General features: G+C 46.5%; 1 protein-coding gene across 2 annotated transcripts in view; it reads right to left on the reverse strand.

Moving 5' to 3' along the window:
* The window catches only part of tcn2 (transcobalamin II), a 57,104-nt gene that overhangs the window by 36,661 nt on the left and 1,371 nt on the right, over positions 1-19,072 (reverse strand). The window contains exons 1-2 of one of the 2 annotated variants that reach the window (XM_085961887.1): positions 17,266-17,360; positions 17,092-17,170 (exon numbers count right to left, since the gene is read on the reverse strand). In XM_085961887.1, the coding sequence (XP_085818013.1) occupies positions 17,092-17,170; positions 17,266-17,268 (82 nt within the window). In that variant the 5' untranslated portion in view covers positions 17,269-17,360. Of the gene's footprint in view, positions 1-17,091; positions 17,171-17,265; positions 17,361-19,072 lie in introns of those variants that run through there. The other variant, XM_085961888.1, reaches the window with a different exon arrangement.

Genomic DNA, 19,072 nt, shown 5'->3' on the forward strand with positions numbered 1-19,072 from the left:
AACATGACAAACTGGGGTCTGGAAATCTAGAAACCTAATGATGAAAAAGCTGTGATAGCATTCTGGCTATTGAGATAAGATACTGAATCAATAATCTTATTGAAACAGAAGGTTAAAGGCTCCTGAAGTCTGAACCTTTGGGAACAAGACAATAGTTACCCGGTACAAGGTGTTCTAATTTACACCTCGTAAAGGAGCACATAAAAGTAACAAACATCTGCCTTCATAAAAATGATACCAAGTAAAGCGCACCTGCCGTTGCACCGTTTTTTATGCTAAATTTAAAACACCTAGAGAAGAAACATAATTCTGTAGTGCTACCAGCTGAAGTGACAGTAAGAACTGCTGGGGTCAGCAGAAAAATTACAAGAGATAATTAGCTTACATCAGCAGAAAACCTTAAAGGAAACACCACTGGAAAAGGGTATAAATATTGGACTCTCAAATGGGATAACAGACTCGCTTAAAGGGGCAAAGCAATTCTCGGCTTCAGGGCTAGCTCTGTAAGTCTCCAACTCTTTGTGCCTCGGGGATCAAGGTACTGTATTTGATTTTGGTGGATATTCTGAATAAACTTTAAGAACTGTAAAACTGTAGCGAAGTTAAGATTTGAGAGTAAGGATCTCTGATAAGATTGTAAAGCTTTCTCTTTTTGGAACTGTTAATGTTGCGATTGACTCACCAACTGTAAATTATATGTCGGTTCTTTAATAAATCTATATTTTTAGAATTGTCTCACATAATACTTCTTTATCAAACTCGCGAACTCAATCTCTGTACACTCTTTAGTGAGGAGTTGCAGAATTCTGGGGGAGTTTTCTGGACCCTCATAATATCTGGAATGTTACAGTCTAGCTAAACTTATTAAAAAGTGCTATCTGGAGGACGGTAACATTTTCAGGTTGTTCCTTTCCTTTAGGGAGAGATAGCCCGGACCTTTAGACCCAATCAAGCGTCTTTAGGATTCGGCTACCTCAAACTTTAGTTGAAAGTGAACGTCTGAGGAGTACGCCTGATCCGGGGTAGCCCTAAAGGGGGCTAGGACTAGTAATTATCCTTTCATTACCACGTCATGTCTCAAATTACTCCTATACTGCATCCCACAATGTTATTTTCCGAAAGCAATCTATCTAATTTGCGTTTGAATCAATGAACCAAAACTAACTGTTTCTACCGTCTCCCTGGGGAGCCTGTTCCACTCGTTCAAGTGAAATATTGTTTCCACAGATTAGCTTTGAATTTACCCCCTTCAAACGCAGGCCCTGTCCTCTGGATCTACTGTTCTGGACAGGGTGAAATAGATTGTCATGGTCTATTTTATCATGGTCTGCATTATCGGAAAGGAATACTGTAGCAGCATGGATCAGATGGCTTCACAGTCGAGCTTCCCTCTGTGGCCACTCTTTGTGTTTATGTGCAAGCCGAGCCAGTGAAGCCTAGACCTGCGTTATTTTAAATGGGTTACCGACAGCATTAAAATAACACCAGAAAGACCAGAAAGTTCAAGCTAGGATGTCTATTCAACCACAGGGAGCATCACAGCAGAATCTGATCCTCTCCTCCCGCACACACACACATTTTCCAGTAGGGAATAACCAGCAACCTTGGCTGATTTTTCCTCTTCCTTGCCCAAGGGGAAGCACCCCTCTATGCTGTCCAGGCTGTGAACGGGTAATTCAGCACAGACCAGTGATCAGACTTGTCATTGAGAGCACGCGCTGGGTGGGTGGGAAGCCACTGTGTTTATGCCACTTCCAGCTGTGACCTTTGCTTGTTCTGGTTACCGGCCTCACATCTTTGGAATCCAGTTACTTGGAGGCCCGGTATATGGATTAGAGGTTGGGGGGGGGGGGGGGAGGGGGGACGGTCTCAGGTATATGTCTGAAGCAGAGTCAGAAGAACAAGAAAATCCCACAGCTTCCACAGACCATGTAGAGTCTATCCCGGGGTTGCCCAAGTTTTGTCTCCATGGGCCACATTGGCGCACACCATGGAGCCTCGGGGATCACAGACCAGCCAGGACGCTCTGCCCTCCTTCACTAGGATGATACCGGGGCTTAGAGGGTCAGATTAGGAGGACAAGTTGCACAAACTCAGCTTGTATTCCCTTGAGTATAGAAGATTGAGGGGTGATCTGATCGAGGTGTTTAAAATGGTAAAAGGATTCAACTGGGGAGAAACTATTTCCTCTGGTGGGGGAAATGAAGAACAACAGGACATAATAAAATTAGAGCCAGGCTATTCAGGAGCAAAATCAGGAGTTTTTCCACACAAATGGTAGTGCAATTCTGGAGCTCGCTCCCCAAAAGGCTGTAGATGCTGGGGGACAATTGGAGCTTTCAAGACTGAGATCAGTAGAATTTTTGTTGGGTAAGGGTATCAAGAGATATGGAGCAAAAGCGGATAAATGGAGTTGAGGCACAGATCAGCCACAATTTAATTCAATGATGGAGCAGGTTCGAGGGGCTGAATGGCCTCCCCCATTCCTATGTTCCTTCCTTTAACTGAGACGCATCGCCGGAGCTGAAGGGAGAGTGGGGCAGGACTTCCACCCACCACGGAGACGCATCCCTGATCCCAGCAAAATTCCAGCCTCGGCGGGCTGGGGGCTGGGGGCACAGTGGTCATTCGTGTTTTGGAAGGGGGCTCCCTGGGAGTCGTTCCAGATTGGGGGCAGAACTCTGGTGCGGCAAGCCATGGAGGCCCACTGTTGTGTGGGGCTGTGGGCAGCCTCTGGCACTCGCAGAGGACCCAGGTTACAAATAAAAATTTGGGGCGGGGGGGGGGGGGCGGCCTCGGTCAACCTTAGAACACTGGGCACCTGGACCTGACATATCTAGTGTCCAGCATTCAAAGCAGCCAAATCACAGGGAATATAATCGAGGACCTATTTCCTCGACTCACATGTACTTGTAATATAGGGATGCGAGGAGGACAATTCATCATACAGGCCAGGGAAATGGAGGAGGGTGAGGCGACAGCACAGGAGGAGACAGGGGCGTATCTCCGAGCAATTTCCCAGCCTAGGCCATAACATAGGAGGAGTAGGCCATTCAGCCCCTCAAGCCTGTTCCGCCATTCAAGAAGATCATGGCTGATCTGTTTCATAACTCCATTTACCCGCCTTGGTTCCGTATCCCTTAATACCCTTACCTAACAAAAATCTAAACAATGTGAGACCGTATTTCTGATCTGTGATCCCAGCAGGCGATGCTCCCCGCCAGGAGTGTGAACTTGTAAAATGAACCCACCATATACGTGGGGACCCCCGGGTCAAAGCAAGAGGCACTTCAGTCACCACATGAAGAGATGAAAGAGTGGAGGAGGCAATGAACTGGACAGATGTGGAAGACGGGACTGTTTCAATGGGGCCAGGGAAGTCTGCATGTGACTAGATTACACCCTTATCGCTCCATAAACAAGCACAAAGTTCATGATTGCACGCACACACATGCCAGGAGTGGGGAATCAAGGTTTACAGCTTCAGAGCAATGAACAGCTCTTTGATCGTGAGGTCAGCTGCTCCATGACCTCCTGCAGCTTTATAACTGTGAGCTTCCAACTGTACAATCATTAATCCTTTAACCCGTCCTGTCTCAGTTTGACACAGAACAGCCCATTCCCAACCCTCTACACACTGAAAGCTAATTGCAGATGTCCAAGTATCCTTAAGTATACAAACCATGAGACTGTGTAACTCTCTTGTCCAAACCAAGAGTGATTTATCTACTTATGGCCTTTTCCAATTCAACCAAAATTGGAAGAAACAATATTTCTGCTAAAGGGCTGTCGCTTTCTTGAAGTTTGGGTTTATTACAGCCCATCACCAGTGGTTGCTGTTCCAAAGCCAATCATCATGTGAACATCCAGAAATGCCCAATACTTGACACGGAGCCTTCAATGACATATCATGAAGCAATTTACTGGCACCGCAAGTAGGATGGAGAGGTCAGCAGCGCGATGAGGTCATAACATCTTCCACTATTTATTGATATATTTATTCATTCTTGCTTCACTGTTATGTAAACTGTGCCCAGCCACCATGGCAGGTGTACCACAACTAACTCATGGCCAACACCAGCAGAGCTTTCAAACCAGGCTGTTCCTGGAACTGAAACAAGCTCACTTCTTCTCCACCACATCCCCCCCGCCCCCCCCCCCCCCGCCGGCCCCAAACCAACCCCTAGGTGGTAAACTCTCTATAACTCTAACGGGATGTGAACATGGCTCGATGTTCCAGTTAACAAGCTGCACGCGTGCCCCCATTAACATTCTAGAGTCCTACTAACAAGTTGCACTTTCATCTTTGTATTTTTTTTAATTTGTTTTTATGGGATGTGGGCGTCTCTGGCAGGGCCAGCATTTATTGGCCATCTCTAATTGCCCTCGAGAAGGTGGTGGTGAGCTGCTGCCTTGAACTGCTCAGTCCGTGTGGTGAAGGTACTCCCACAGTGCTGTTAGGGAGGGAGTTCCAGGATTTTGACCCAGCGACGATGAAGGAACGGTGATATACTTCTAAGTCAGGATGGTGTGTAACTTGGAGGGGAACTTGGAGGTGGTGGTGTTCCCATGCGCCTGCTGCCCTTGTCCTTCTAGGTGGAAGAGGTCGCGGGTTTGGGAGGTGCTGCCGAAGAAGTCTTGGCGAGTTGCTGCAGTGCATCTTGTAGATGGTACACACTGCAGCCACGGTACGCCGGTGGTGGAGGGAGTGAATGTTTAAGGTGCAGAGGGGGTGCCAATCAAGCGGGCTGCTTTGTCCTGGATGGTGTCGAGCTTCTTGAGTGTTGTTGGAGCTGCACTCATCCAGGCAAGTGGAGAGTATTCCATCACACTCCTTACTTGTGCCTTGTAGATGGTAGAAAGGCTTTCGGGAGTCAGGAGGTGAGACACTTGCCACAGAATACCTAGCCTCTGACTTGCTCTTGTTGCCACAGTATTTATGTGGCTGATCCAGTTAAGTTTCGGGTCAATGGTGACCCCCAGGATGTTGATGATGGGGGATTCGGCGATGGTAATGCCATTCAATGTCAAGGGGAGGTGTTTAGACTCTCGCTTGTTGGAGATAGTCATTGCCTGGCACTTGTGTGGCGCGAATGTTACTTGCCACTTATCAGCCTAAGCCTGAACGTCATTCCAGGTCTTGTTTCATGCAGGCATGGACTGCTTCATTATTTCCAATAACCAACTGTATCCCAATATCACGCTGCATATGTGCCTTGCCCACTCATTATCAAGCTGTACATGTGCCCTTGCACCCACATATCAAACTGTACATGTGCCCCTGGGATACTCGGTGGTGGAACCAGGGATCAGAATCAGGTTTGGGGTCGTTTCGGGAAAGCAGTTTATCTACATTTTGTCACTAAGTTGCTATTTATTCAGGGGGTGCAATGGTCGATAAATAAGTCACTCAGACTCGTCAAAGGAAATAATAGTGTCTGCTTTCTTTCCCAATTCCCCCAGGCTCTCCTGAATGTGCTGAGGTATCATTTCATCAGCTTTGGCTGTGCCTCCGCTACCTCACCAAAGTGCCTATACATTTTTTTTTAGGTTGAACCACAAAAGTACAAAAAGCTGCCAACAGTATAAACACAGGCTGGTATCCAGCACAATATGTGTAACATTCGGGGGTGAACTGGCCATCTGGGAAAGCAGGAAATTTCCCACGTGCCCGTGGGAATGGTTCCACAGCGCTGTATTATCTGTGCCCCCCCCATTATCCCCGAGAATCCTGCACCCTTTCAGGGGAGCCAGTTCGCCTCTGGTAACATCAACATCTCAAAGTGTGGCACAAATGTTCCAATCAATTCCAACTGCATCCCTCCTTCCAAATAGCCCATTACCCATTAAATAGAACAAGGAGCAAAAATAAAAAGGCCCCTATCCCCCAGCACAGCTCCCCTATGCTCCCGAATAGCTTAGATGCTTTCAAAAGGAAACTAGACGAATACATGAGAGAAACGGGAATAGAAAGATATACACTGGAAGGCTGAGGTGCGGTAGATGGAATGAGGTCAGTGGAATGGGAGGAGACTCAAGAGTATAAACACCAGCAGAGACTAGTTGGGTTGAATGACCTTGTTTCTGTGCTGTATATTCTATGTAATTCTATGTAATCCATATGATAAGTTGGGTGCTTAACAAATACACAGAAGGAATTCTTCACCCCTTGCATTGTAAGATTTTTGCCCTGGACTCCAAGGTCCTTTCTTAACCCTTCTCAACTGATGTGCAGTCCCTACCATAAAATGTCAGTCTCTCCAGATTCATGTTATCAAGAACCACATTCCCCCAGCAGACATCATAGAATCCTACAGCACAGGAGGAGGCCATTCGGCCCACTGGGCCTGTGCCGGCTCTTTGAAAGAGCTACCGAATTAATCACACTGCCATGCACTTATAACTTATAAAATTCTAACAGGACTAGATAGACTAGATGCAGGAAGGATGTTCCCAATGGCAGGCGAGTCCAGAACCAGGGGTCACAGTCTAAGGATAAGGGGTAAGCCATTTAGGACAGAGATGAGGAGGAATTTCTTCACCCAGAGAGTGGTGAACCTGTGGAATTCTCTACCACAGAAGGCAGTTGAGGCCAATTCATTAAATATATTCAAGAAGGAGTTGGATATATTTCTTAAGGCTAAAGGGATCAAGGGATATGGGGAGAAGGCAGGGACAGGGTACTGAATTTGGATGATCAGCCATGATCTCATTGAATGGCGGAGCAGGCTCAAGGGGCCGAATGGCCTACTCCTGCTCCTATCTTCTGTGTTTCTATGTTTCCCCATAGTCCTGCAAATTTTCTCCCCTTCAAATATTCATCCCATTCCCTTTTGAAAATTTCTACTGAATCTGCTTCCACCACACTGCCTGTCTTCTGGTGAGTCGCCCGACATGGATATACTGTGGGGGGTATTCGGTGGTGTATTGAAATCTGTAGAAAATCTCCAACCGAATCAATTTCACCTATATGCCACTGTATCCTAAATATGTGTTTAACTAAATTGTTGAGCAATTGATGGGTGATATCAACCTTGGCTCAGTGACAGCACTCTCGCCTCTTGTGTCAGAAGGTTGAGAGTTCAAGCCCCACTCCGTAGACTTGAGCACAAAATCTTAAAATCTAGGCTGACACTGCAGTATTGAGGGAGTCTTTTGGATTAAACCGAGGCCCTGCCTCAGGTGCACATAATAAAATCCCACGGCGCTATTTGAAGGCGAGCAGGAGAGTACTCCCCAGTGTCCTGGCCAATATTTATCCCCAACCAACATCACTTAACAACATATTATCTGATCATTTATCTGCTATTTGTGGGATTTTGCTGTGCGCAACTTGGCTTCTGCTTTTCCCCACATTACTTCATTGGTTGTGAAGCATTCTGGAACTTTTGGAGATTGTGAACGGCACTATATAAATGCTAGTTCTTTCTCCAAGCTCAAGATCCTTCTCCCAGAGCCTTTGGGCTCGAATTTCCAAGCCCTGTGGGGGGAAAATTGCAGAATCGGGGCGCACGAACCCTTCCCGCCCCCCAACCCGCCTCCATGCCCGTTTCCCAGGAGGCGGGTACCTGACCTGTGCTGGGAGCCGCCTCCCCGAGGCGGGAAGGGGATTAGTGCCAATTAACTGCCTGTTAACAGGTAGTTAACAGGCAGTTTTTGGCCTAATCCCTATTTTTAGCCCTGAAGTGTGGGCTGCCCGATGGCTCCAAACCACGCCAAGTTAGCGAGGCGGACCATCGGGCTGAAGGGCTTGGAGGGTTTGAGATGTCCGGTGTTCAGGTGAGTGATGGGTGCATGAGTGCAGAGGTAAGTGTGTTTGGTGTGTGTAAAGTGTTTAAATAAGTTTTACTTACCTTTACTTACTAATGCAGGCTTCCTTCCTTCAGGTCTCGGGAGTCCCTCATCTCACCGGCACAGAAAGCAGAATGGCCGCGAGCTGTCAAAAGCTGCAGCATTCTGCTTTCTGTTCTAGAGAGATTTCTAACCAAGTCTGAGTGGAATGACTCAAGTTAGAAGTCAGATTGTCAGTGTTTGACAGCTTCACAGAGCTGTCAAACGCTGATATTTCATCTGTCAAAAGCTCTTGACAGATGAAATGTCAATCCCTGATGTCACCTGTAACCGGCTGGGTGGGCTCAACAAGGTCAATCAAGGGAAAATCACGTGGGTTGGCCACAAATCGATGGAGGCGGGACTACAACCCAAAAAGTGGGAGTCCCGCCTCCATCACGTCTCCATTGACAAAATCCAGCCCTTTGTGTTTTATTAACTATACGGTGTTGAACATCTTAGAGGCTTTAGTTACAATGCGTAGCTTGTTGATTTCTTGCTGGATAAAGTTCTCAAGCCCCAAAAGCTGCTTATCATATCGGAATTGGCTCTTTAATGCCACACTGAGCTACAAGAGCCTGTACAATTGTTTATGAGGCAGCTTGAATTGCTGACTTATCTGAAGTTGAATCTGACTTTATACACATCCCTAACACTGCTGACACTGCCCTTGCCCACTTGTGAAACATTCTTGGTCTAAGAGCTATAATAAAATGAGGGCTTCCCCATATGGATGGCATTGCATGTGACAAACTCATCGTAAGCCAGTTATTATATGCAAGTAGGTATCGACAAGAGGAGCATATTATTGCATAGCGAGACCTCAAACCTATGGTAGGGGGATAAAATAGGTTCTGAAGAGGCACAACTCCAGCCATCTGATATCCATCAATAAGGCGAAAAATTCACTGTGTAATGTATTAAAGCTGGAATGCACAAATCATGCAGCTTTGAATCCTCCTAGTTTTGTCCCTCTGCAAAATGGTTAAGTTTAATTTAGGGGGTCTTCCCTCCGAACTGGGAAAAGCAATCTACTCAACCACAGGGAGTATTCTAGCTGACTCTGACCTTGCCCTCGCCTCATATCACTCATGCACATGTTCCAGCAGGATCACTGGGTAGTGATCGGCTGATTTATGTCTCTGTGAAGTGCGTCGGGATGTTTTTCTACATTAAATGTGCTATATAAATGCAAGTTGTTGTTGAGTATTCTCTATGAAACCCAACAACTTGTATTTATATAGTGCCTTTAATGTAGTAAAACATCCCAAGGCGCTTCACAGGAGGGTTATCAAACTAAATATGACACTGAACCGCAGTGGGATATGAAGACAGGTGACCAAAAGCTTGGTCAAAGAGGTAGGGGGAAGAAATGGATATCGCCCATTTTGGGGCGCTAATATCAGCTGGGTGCAAAGTTAAGCACCCGGCACTAATTCTCGCCTCCGACTGCAAAATTAGCCTCTATTGCCCCTGGAGGTGATTTGAGCGCTAAATCAGGCGCTACACACCTCTTTTAAGGCGCAAATATTGGGGAGCGAGGCGGTATCTCAGAACGCCACCGAAGCTCAGGCGATGTCTGTTACCATGGAAGCCAGATACACTGGCACCATCCAGTTCTTAAAGAGGAGGGACCATCTTGCTGGCCAGCCACACCCTACTCATTGCAGCCTTGAATCTCGGCCTGGAGAGACCTTAAAAGCAATTGTGTTGGAAGCACTAATGGATAGGCCCAGGGAAAGAGCTCGGCGCTTAGGAACCTCAAAAGTGGTGCTGAGGGCCAAAACTCCTCAGGACAGCGTTAAATCTCTCCAGACGTCTCTCTCCCTCTCAACCTGCGTGTACCAAAAAGTGCTCCCCCAGCCCCTTCCCGACTTGAAAACGATTCCCTCTACCTGTCGTTCCTAGTGGCAGGCACTAAGGCAGGCGGCGCAACTCAATATCTGGTCCGGGGCTCTACCGGGGCATTGCACGCTCGACTGACGTCATGATCTTCAGGCGCAGGCGATCATGGAGGCAGTGTTTAGCGCCGCCGCAAAATGACTGGTCAATTTCGCAAGCGGCGCTAAGTTCCTAGCGCCCTCCCGGAGGTGCTAACAGGAGACGCTAACCAACTGAATTTTTCCCCCATAGGATATAAGGAATGCCTTAACGGAGGAGAGAGGATTCCAGAGCATAGGGACTAGGCAGCTGAAGGCACGGCCGCCAATGGTGTGGCAATGAAAATCAGGGATGTGCAAGAGGCCAGAATTGGAGGAGCGCAGAGATCTCGGAGGGTTGTAGGGGTAGAGGTGGTTACAGACATGGGGGGGGGGGGGGGGGGGGGAAAAGAGGCTATGGGGCGATTTGAACACAAACCCAAATCAATGTGGACTATAGTCTCAAAATATGCAGTGCGCAATTTCCCAGTCACATGCATAAGTGGTCTCCATTTATAATTACACAATATAGAGTGTCGAAGAATTCTCCGAAAATTCTTGGAACCTCAGACATTGTTGTGCAGTTTGCTTTCCTGGTCTGTGGAGTTACAATCGGCCGCGATCAGCAGAAAGTGAAAGTTGCTGAAGTCTGCAAATTTATAATTGCCTTAGGTCAAAACTCGAGGCTGCAACACAATAGAAGCCTTTCCCCCTCCCTCCTTCCTCTTGATGAGCAAAGCATCCTGTGATTCAATTATTATTCTTTTAAAAGGGAAAGTCTCTTATAAAGCGAGATATTACTCATCAGTCTCTCTTGCTTCCCTTAATTACTGTGTATGATACTATAGAACTGCTGGTTAGAGAGAGACCGGGAGCAGATATTTTCAAAGAGCGGCATTTCATATTCATGAGATCACTAAGAATATTGGAAATTTTAGGAAATACGAAATAATAATTTGGTGCAGCAAGCCTTTTTAAAAAATCTCAACCTCACCGTCTCACCATATCCCTAACTCCCCTCTTTCTCTGGCGGGGGGGGGGAACAAGGGAAAGAGAGAGCAAGCTCAGCCAGGGTTGCTCTTCCTGATCATTGTCCAGGAAAGTGTCCATGCGTGGGCACCGAGTGAATATATCATCAGCTGTCTGGTCCTCCACAGTTGAATAGCCCACTGACACTGTTCAGGCTCTCGCATGAAAAAAGGTGCGATATTGGGGGGCGTCAGAAACCCATGGATCCACACTGCAGCACGAGTCAGCGCATCTTCAGTCAAGGAGGGGAGAATACTGGGGCAAAACAAAACCCTTTTGGTGAGGCAGCATACACACTGAGAAGCCGACGTGAAGAGACTGAAACGTTGGTGGTTAGTTTTACAGATGCATCTCCCAGTACACAATTAATTCGATTTAAAATTATGTGTAGGTGCAGAAGGACATCCCTTGGGGATCTCCAGTCAGGATTTCATCCTGAAATAGCTGTCACTTCATCCAGTACTCTCTCCTACAGTCTGAACATTTGATTAATGGGACTGCAAGTGTAGCAATGTTATGAGAGGCTCGGTAACCCTTCTTAGCTTGTGAGGGTGGCAGTTTCATTAGAGGGTGGTCATGTTAATTATAATCATTTGAAAGATCAAAAGAGGAAGAGAGTTGGAGACACCACTCTGGGAAAGGGGCCATCGTGGCCTTTAACAAAAGGGAGTACGGCAGCAATGTGTTCTGAAGCGAGTGTATGAAAGCTGAAAATCTGCTGCTCAGTTTGGGAAGATGCAACTCCGAGACTGGAATTACATCAAGAGGTCAATGGACTCGGTGTTGGACCAGAAGGACAGGCCTCTGGGGAGCTCAAGTGAGGAGCTACACCCCTCTTTAAAAGAGGCATTGAGGGCGTGACCTCTCCCCTCCTACCTCCTAAACTCAACAATGATGACAATACCTCCTCCATATTAGCCATTACCATAGCCAGGGTACAGAAAAGGCTGTTAATTGCAACATTATTTCACATCGCCCCCAAATGTAATTTACGCTGTGTCAAGTAAAACAGCTGTAGTGTATGTACCTTTAAGAGCCCCTGTGTACTGTAATACCGGTAGTGACCACTCGGGTATATAAGCCTGTATAGCGTCTTGTATCTTTTAGTTCAGCCCTGACCTTCGACTAGTAAAGACCTGTTATTCTTGTGGTCTGTGTGCAGTGATTCATATTAACCATAACTGGAACACACCGACTTAACAGTGGCAACGAGTACGATCTTACCCTGCGGCAGAGACATATCCAAGGCAGTTTAACGGGCGTCGAGAAGAGGCATCCGCCCTCATCATCCTGCTGAGAAAAGACTCGGGTCTGAAGAGCAAGGAAGAATCCTGACACGGAGCCTTCCATCAGCAACAAGCAGTGATCATCCCTTCTATCACGGTGGTGGGTAAGCCGATCAGCGACGAGCAGCAAGTCGGCCACGTTGGCTGTGAAGTAGGGGAGGGAAAAACGGAGGATATAAGGGCGGAGAACTCGACCACGGCCGGGGAAAAGAGCCGGACAGAAGTCGGGGCCAGAGGCACTGAGACTGGGGCAGCGTAAGGCACGGGAGCCGCGGTGAATGCAAACGCAGCCGGTGTAAAAGACCGGGCTGCAAGCGGGCTGGGAGACGCAACGACGTCGAGAGAGAGCTCGACCGCGACCGGTGAAAAAGGCCGGGCAGCTACCGAGGCGCAGCGACCGGGACAGCGTAAGGCGCGGGAGAAAATAAAAAAATTAAAAAACCGCGGAGAACTCAGCCGCAGCCGGGGGAAAGGACCGGACTGCAAGAGGGGCTGGGAGGCACGATTTGAGAACCGCTGGGGAGGACGAACGCAGCAATACGGCAATTGCCATTACAGCCAGCGGGGGAGAAAAGCAAACGCGGGAAGCCGCCATTTTCGTAGGCGGGGGAAGAAGACAAGCGCGGGAAACCGCCATTTTAAAAAAAAATTAAAGAAAAATTTCTTTTTGTTTCTCAAGAAGATTGCGAGGATGCCTAAGCGTGGTAACATCAACGATTTCGATCCCGATGTTGAAGATTGGGCCACGTATGTAGAACGCATAGAGATTTATTGTAAGGCAAATAAAATATCCGATGAAGATAAAGCACTAACCTTACTAAACTCAATGGGTGCGAAGACATACGGGCTATTGAAGCATCTTCTATCACCAGCTAAACCGGCGGATCAGGTTTTCGCTAATATTGTTGCTGTCCTGAGAAATCATTTGAACCCCACACCGCTGATGTTAGCGGAACGATTTAAATTTTATGCGAGAACGCAACTGAAAGAGGAAAGCAACGCGGAGTATTTAATTGAACTGCGTAAGCTAGTGAAATACTGTCAGTTTGGGGAAAGACTGACAGAGGCACTGAGAGACAAATTCGTGTGTGGATTGTCGAAAGAAGGAACACAAAAGCGGCTGCTTGAAGAGAATGATCTTACACTTGATAAGGCTGTCACTATTGCAGCATCGCACGAAGCCGCAGCGAGAGGCACTGCGGAAATGCAGCTGAAGGCAGCGGTACTCAGCGTAGATCAAATGGCTTTGGGTACAGCGAAATGTTATCGTTGTGGAAAGACAACACACGATCAGAACCAATGCTGGTTTAAAAACCAGGAATATAGAAAATGTGGCAAGCTTGGTCACATAGCTAAAGTATGCCGGTCAGGAAAGAAGACCAGCAACAAAAAGTCACCGCAGGAAAAGTGCAGAAAGGTACATAAGGTGGCTGAGAAGAGTTCGGATGAACAGAATTCGGATTCAGACTCCAACAGCAAGGAACTGGGTAGTCTGAGAATTCACAATGTGAGTAAGGAAGCTGACCTACAAACTATCTGGGTCACACTGCAGATAGCAGGAGTCCAAGTGAAGATGGAATTGGACACCGGATCGGCGTTGACAGTCATGAATAAGCAAGATTACAAAAGGTTATTCACACATATTCCCCTACGGGATACGGAGATAGTATTGCAGACATACACGGGGCAAAGAGTATACCCCATCGGAAAGATAAAAGTCAAGGTGATACACAAGGGCAAAGAACACAAAGGAATGGACTTATATGTACTACCTGAGGGAGGTCCACCACTTCTGGGACGGGAGTGGATCAGGAAAATAAATATGGACTGGCACTCCCTAAAAGCAATAATGGTCGATTCCGGAAAAAAAGATGTCAAACCTGAACGATTGTCCAGAATATTGGATGAGGCTAAAGAGGTGTTCCAACAGGGACTGGGAACACTGAGAGGAACTAAGGCAAAAATCAAGATTGCAGAACATGCAAACCCAAAATTTTTCAAAGCCAGACCGGTACCTTATGCGATACGACCTGCTGTGGAAGCTGAGCTGGAAGGGCTAGAACGTTCAGGAGTACTGTCTAAGGTGGACTGGAGTGAGTGGGCCACGCCCATTGTTCCCGTCATGAAGCGTTCATCGAGTAACAAGCCAGGGGAACCGGGGAAGGTCCGCATCTGTGGAGACTTCAAGATCACAGTTAATCCGGTGCTTCACACGGCGCAATATCTGCTTCCACGGATTGAGGATATCTTTGCTTCATTGTCTGGCGGGAAACTTCACCAAGATAGACCTGGCGCAAGCGTACTTACAGATGGAAGTTGAGGAAGAGTCGCGCCAGTATCTCACAATCAACACGCACAGAGGCTTGTATCGATATAATAGACTGGTTTTTGGAGTGGCTTCGGCTCCAGCAATTTGGCAGAGGGCCATGGAGCAGGTATTACAGGGAATTCCAAGCACTCAATGTTACTTGGACGATATCCTGATTACAGGAGATGACGATGAGGAACACCTTGCAAATTTGAAACTGGTGCTCACCAGATTGAAGGAATATGGACTTCGAGTTAATCGCCAGAAATGTAAGTTCTTTCAGAAACGGATCTCGTACTGTGGTCATGTCATTGACCAGGAGGGGCTGCACAAGTCACCTGACAAGATCGAAGCTGTTGTGAAGGCTCCCGCTCCGGAAAATGTATCCCAGTTGAGGTCGTTCCTAGGGTTGATTAACTATTACCATAAGTTTCTGCCAAATCTATCCACGGTGCTGCACCCGCTGAATGCTCTTTTGCAGAAAGAAGTACCATGGAAGTGGAGCGAGGACTGTAAGAAGGCTTTTCGCAAAAGCAAGGCATTGATCACCTCAGAGGAAGTGTTGGCTCACTTCAACCCAACGCTACCTATTCGTTTAGCTTGTGATGCTTCTCCTTATGGTATTGGAGCAGTACTCTCACACAAGTTGCCAAATGGCTTGGAAAGGCCAGTCGCATTTGCATCCAGATCATTGACCTCCGCTGAGCGCAACTATGCTCAGATAGATAGGGAGGCTCTCAGCCTTGTGTGGGGAGTAAAGAAGTTTAATCATTACCTGCAGGGCCAGAAGTTTACACTGCTGACAGACCACCAGCCGTTGGTATCCATATTCAACCCTAAAAAGGGCGTTCCCATTATGACAGCGCAAAGGCTACAGAGGTGGTCCCTTTTCCTAGGGGCACACCAATATGACATAGAATACAAAGGATCAAAACAGCATGGGAATGCTGACGGTTTATCGCGCCTACCGTTGCCAACGGTAGAAGAGGCGCCTACAGTGAACCCAGTGGAGATGTTCCACTCAACCATAGTGGAATGTCTACCAGTAACAAATTCTACCATTGAAAAGGAAACGAGAAATGACCCGACTCTCTCACGAGTCTACGATTTAACGGTGAAAGGATGGCCAGCACATGACGAACCACTGTTGCCAGCATTCTCGCAAAGAAGAGAACAGCTGTCAGTGTGCCGAGGAACCTTGATGTGTGGGTCCAGAGTGGTGATTCCACCCAAACTCCAGTATAAAGTGCTAAAGAAGCTTCACGAGGGGCATCTGGGTGGAGTGAAAATGAAGAACCTAGCCAGAGCGTTTGTGTGGTGGCCAGGTATCGATGGAGACATCGAAGAAATGACCAAGAGCTGTCTAGGATGCCAGAAGGTCCAAAACGCCCCACCACAAGCCCCTCTACATCCATGGGAGTGGCCCTCATCTCCATGGCAAAGGGTACATATCGACTTTGCTGGTCCATTTATGGACTCAATGTTCTTAATCGTGGTGGATGCACACTCCAAGTGGCCGGAGGTAATAAAGATGTCCTCCACCACCACGGAAAAAACCATCACAGTATTAAGGACCATATTTGCCAGGAATGGGCTGCCGGAACAGATCTGTTCTGATAATGGACCGCAATTTGTGTCCGAAGAATTCAGGAAGTTCTTAAAAAACAATGGGGTTAAGCACTACACGTCCGCCCCATACCATCCCGCCACCAATGGATTAGCTGAAAGGTTTGTCCAGACCTTCAAGAAGGCCATAAAGGCCATGGGTAATGAAGACATAAATCTACAACATAAGGTAGATAACTTCTTGTTTGCGTACAGGAATGCAACACATGCGGTTACAAACCAAACTCCCGCCATGATGTTTTTCAATAGAAGACTAAGATGCCAGCTGGATTTGATCAAGCCAAACATCAGAAGGGACGTAGAGAACCGGCAATTTCAAGGCATGAATGAAAGGCCAACTAGAACCTTCCAGATAGGTCAACAAGTTTTGGCCCGGGACTACCGTACCGAGAAATGGCAGCCTGGAACTATTTGCACACGACTAGGACTGCTGATGTATACCGTGGACATTGGTGAAAGCATAATAAGGCGCCATGCTGACCAGATCATAGAGTCATCCGAAAAGGGACAACCTACACCACAACTCTATACGCCTAATGATGAAGCAGAGATACCCATAGTATCTACCTCCGATCCGGTGATACTGGAACCAGATGAACCCGACACTGGCATTCAAGCCGAATCGACCTTGCCATAAGAACCTACTCCACCACCGAAAACTACTACACCACCGAGGCGTTATCCGGACCGAGTCAGGAAGCCTCCAGAGAGACTGACTTATAATTGATTAACTGCAGCAAATGTGTAGATTATTGTTCTTGTAAACATGTTAATTAATGATTACTTAAAATGTTATGTACTAATTATCTAAAAGGGGAGGAATTGTAGTGTATGTACCTTTAAGAGCCCCTGTGTACTGTAATACCGGTAGTGACCACTCGGGTATATAAGCCTGTTTAGCGTCTTGTATCTTTTAGTTCAGCCCTGACCTTCGACTAGTAAAGACCTGTTAAAGTTATTCTTGTGGTCTGTGTGCAGTGATTCATATTAACCATAACTGGAACACACCGACTTAACAACAGCCAACAAAGATTGTTACACATGATCAAAGCCCAGAGATTGGCCATGAAGTGATTGTAACCGTTATACTTACTGACTGAGAGGAAGAGAACCTGCATGCAAGATATCAACAGCAACACTCTGGGCTGCATGATGCTCCTCAGGAAAACAACCTGTTTCATAAAACACAGAAAGACAATCACTTAAAGATAGATGGGACTTCCATTGATAAAATGGAAAAGGAAAAGTTACAGGGGCAATTACTGACCATTCACTTGACATATCTAGTCATTAGGAAACTGCCGTCGACAGGGCTGATCATTTACCAGGTTGCATCTCAAGAGGATTTGACTGCAAGTCCAAACAAGTGATTCTATCCTGATGTAGATCATTGATGAGGCAACATTTGGAATATGCAGTTTTGCACACCCTTCCTTCAAAACGAAATAGATTCAACATTGGCGAGCACGCAGGGAACAGCAACAGGATAATTCCAATAATTAGGGCTCCAAAAGAAGGCATTCACAATAATTTGAATTGTAATACGCTATCGCTTATTGAAGACGGGGTAAGATCCTACACAGACACTGGATAATGCCAATAGTTAAAAATAATTAACAGAAAGGCTGTTCTGTTCATTATCCTGGTGCATTACTGAGAGCTTACCTGGATAACCAGGATAGTGACAATACTTTCCAAAAGGATAGGGAATTGGGACTGACCTATTAAGAGTGATCTAAAATTCAGAAGCCAAAAAAATCTACAAGAAGGGTGGAAAAGACCCAAAAAGTAACATCAATAATTCATGTTTAATTCTGAATATTTATTTTTAAATTATATGCACTCTAAACACTGTAATAGATGAACCCTAGATGGATGAACTCAACAACCTCACATTAACTAAATCCTTCCAGCGAATGGCCAAATTTCACCCCCAAATTAATTCACTTTCCCACCTCTGCTGATTTAATCCCATCCACTATGCACACTTGATTGAATTCTGGCTTCTTGTTACAGCAAAAATACAACAATTTGGCAAAACATGACCACCAGGGCTTGAATCCAGTATCAGTGTAGTCCTTACTTCCTGCTTCTTTTTGTGGTAATTGCAGAAACCACATTTGAGCCGGTTTGTGAAGATCTGGTGTGTGAATAGGCAGCACAGCACCAAGACCGTGGGACCCAATTCATCTGGAAAATTAATAGACAGCAGTACCAATTCATTGTTATTTTCTCCTCTTATATAGGGGGTAATTTTGACTTTGTGCAATAGTGTAAAATGGGAGATATCCAAAGCCACATTTACCCCCTTGCCCTTCTCTCTATATCATGCCTCTGAGCTGCCTCTCTGATTGTGTCCACACTCCGACCCATTCTCTGTGTGCCAATTCTGTGCACTTCCCCTCCTATGCCAGTTCCCTAAATGTCACAGCAGAAATTGTACATGGTGACAGGACAGAGACTGGGCATTGCAGACTGGAGTCCTGGGCAGTGCCTGCAGGATATTTACCTATTATAGGAGGGGCACACCCACACCACCCCACCTACCACCCCCCTCCCCCAACACATTTGGCATAAAGTTATGTTACTAGTAGGTCTCCTGTCACATTATTCATAAATTGGAGGATATGGTATTGTACAAGGACAGGAGCATGTTACACACAATGGCCCGGAACTTGCGGTCAGCGGCAAAGTGACGGCGCTCGCCTCTCCAGACGTTAATTTGAATCTGGCGCCAAATCAAACGAATCTCCAGTGTCCAGCAACAGTAATGTCATCAAGCAGGCTAAGCAGCCAATCACACTGAAGAATTCTCACAGACAGCAAACCAGGAAGTAAAGTGCACAGATTATAATTTACTTTTTATAAATTTTAGAGAGCAAAATAAAGATTGGGACCTACCCATAGGATTAAGGTAGAAGCTGAAATATCATAAACAAACTTGAGAATTTTTTTTTAAACCATTACAACAGTGCCTACATTTCAGAAGTACTTCATTGGCTGTAATGCACTTTGAGACGTCCGGTGGTCGTGAAAGGTGCTATATAAATGCAAGTCTTTTCTTTCTTTATGTA

Source organism: Somniosus microcephalus, chromosome 19 (assembly GCF_052327205.1).
Source record: "Somniosus microcephalus isolate GS21.2 chromosome 19, FLI_Smic_1.0, whole genome shotgun sequence".
Lineage (NCBI taxonomy): Eukaryota > Metazoa > Chordata > Chondrichthyes > Squaliformes > Somniosidae > Somniosus > Somniosus microcephalus.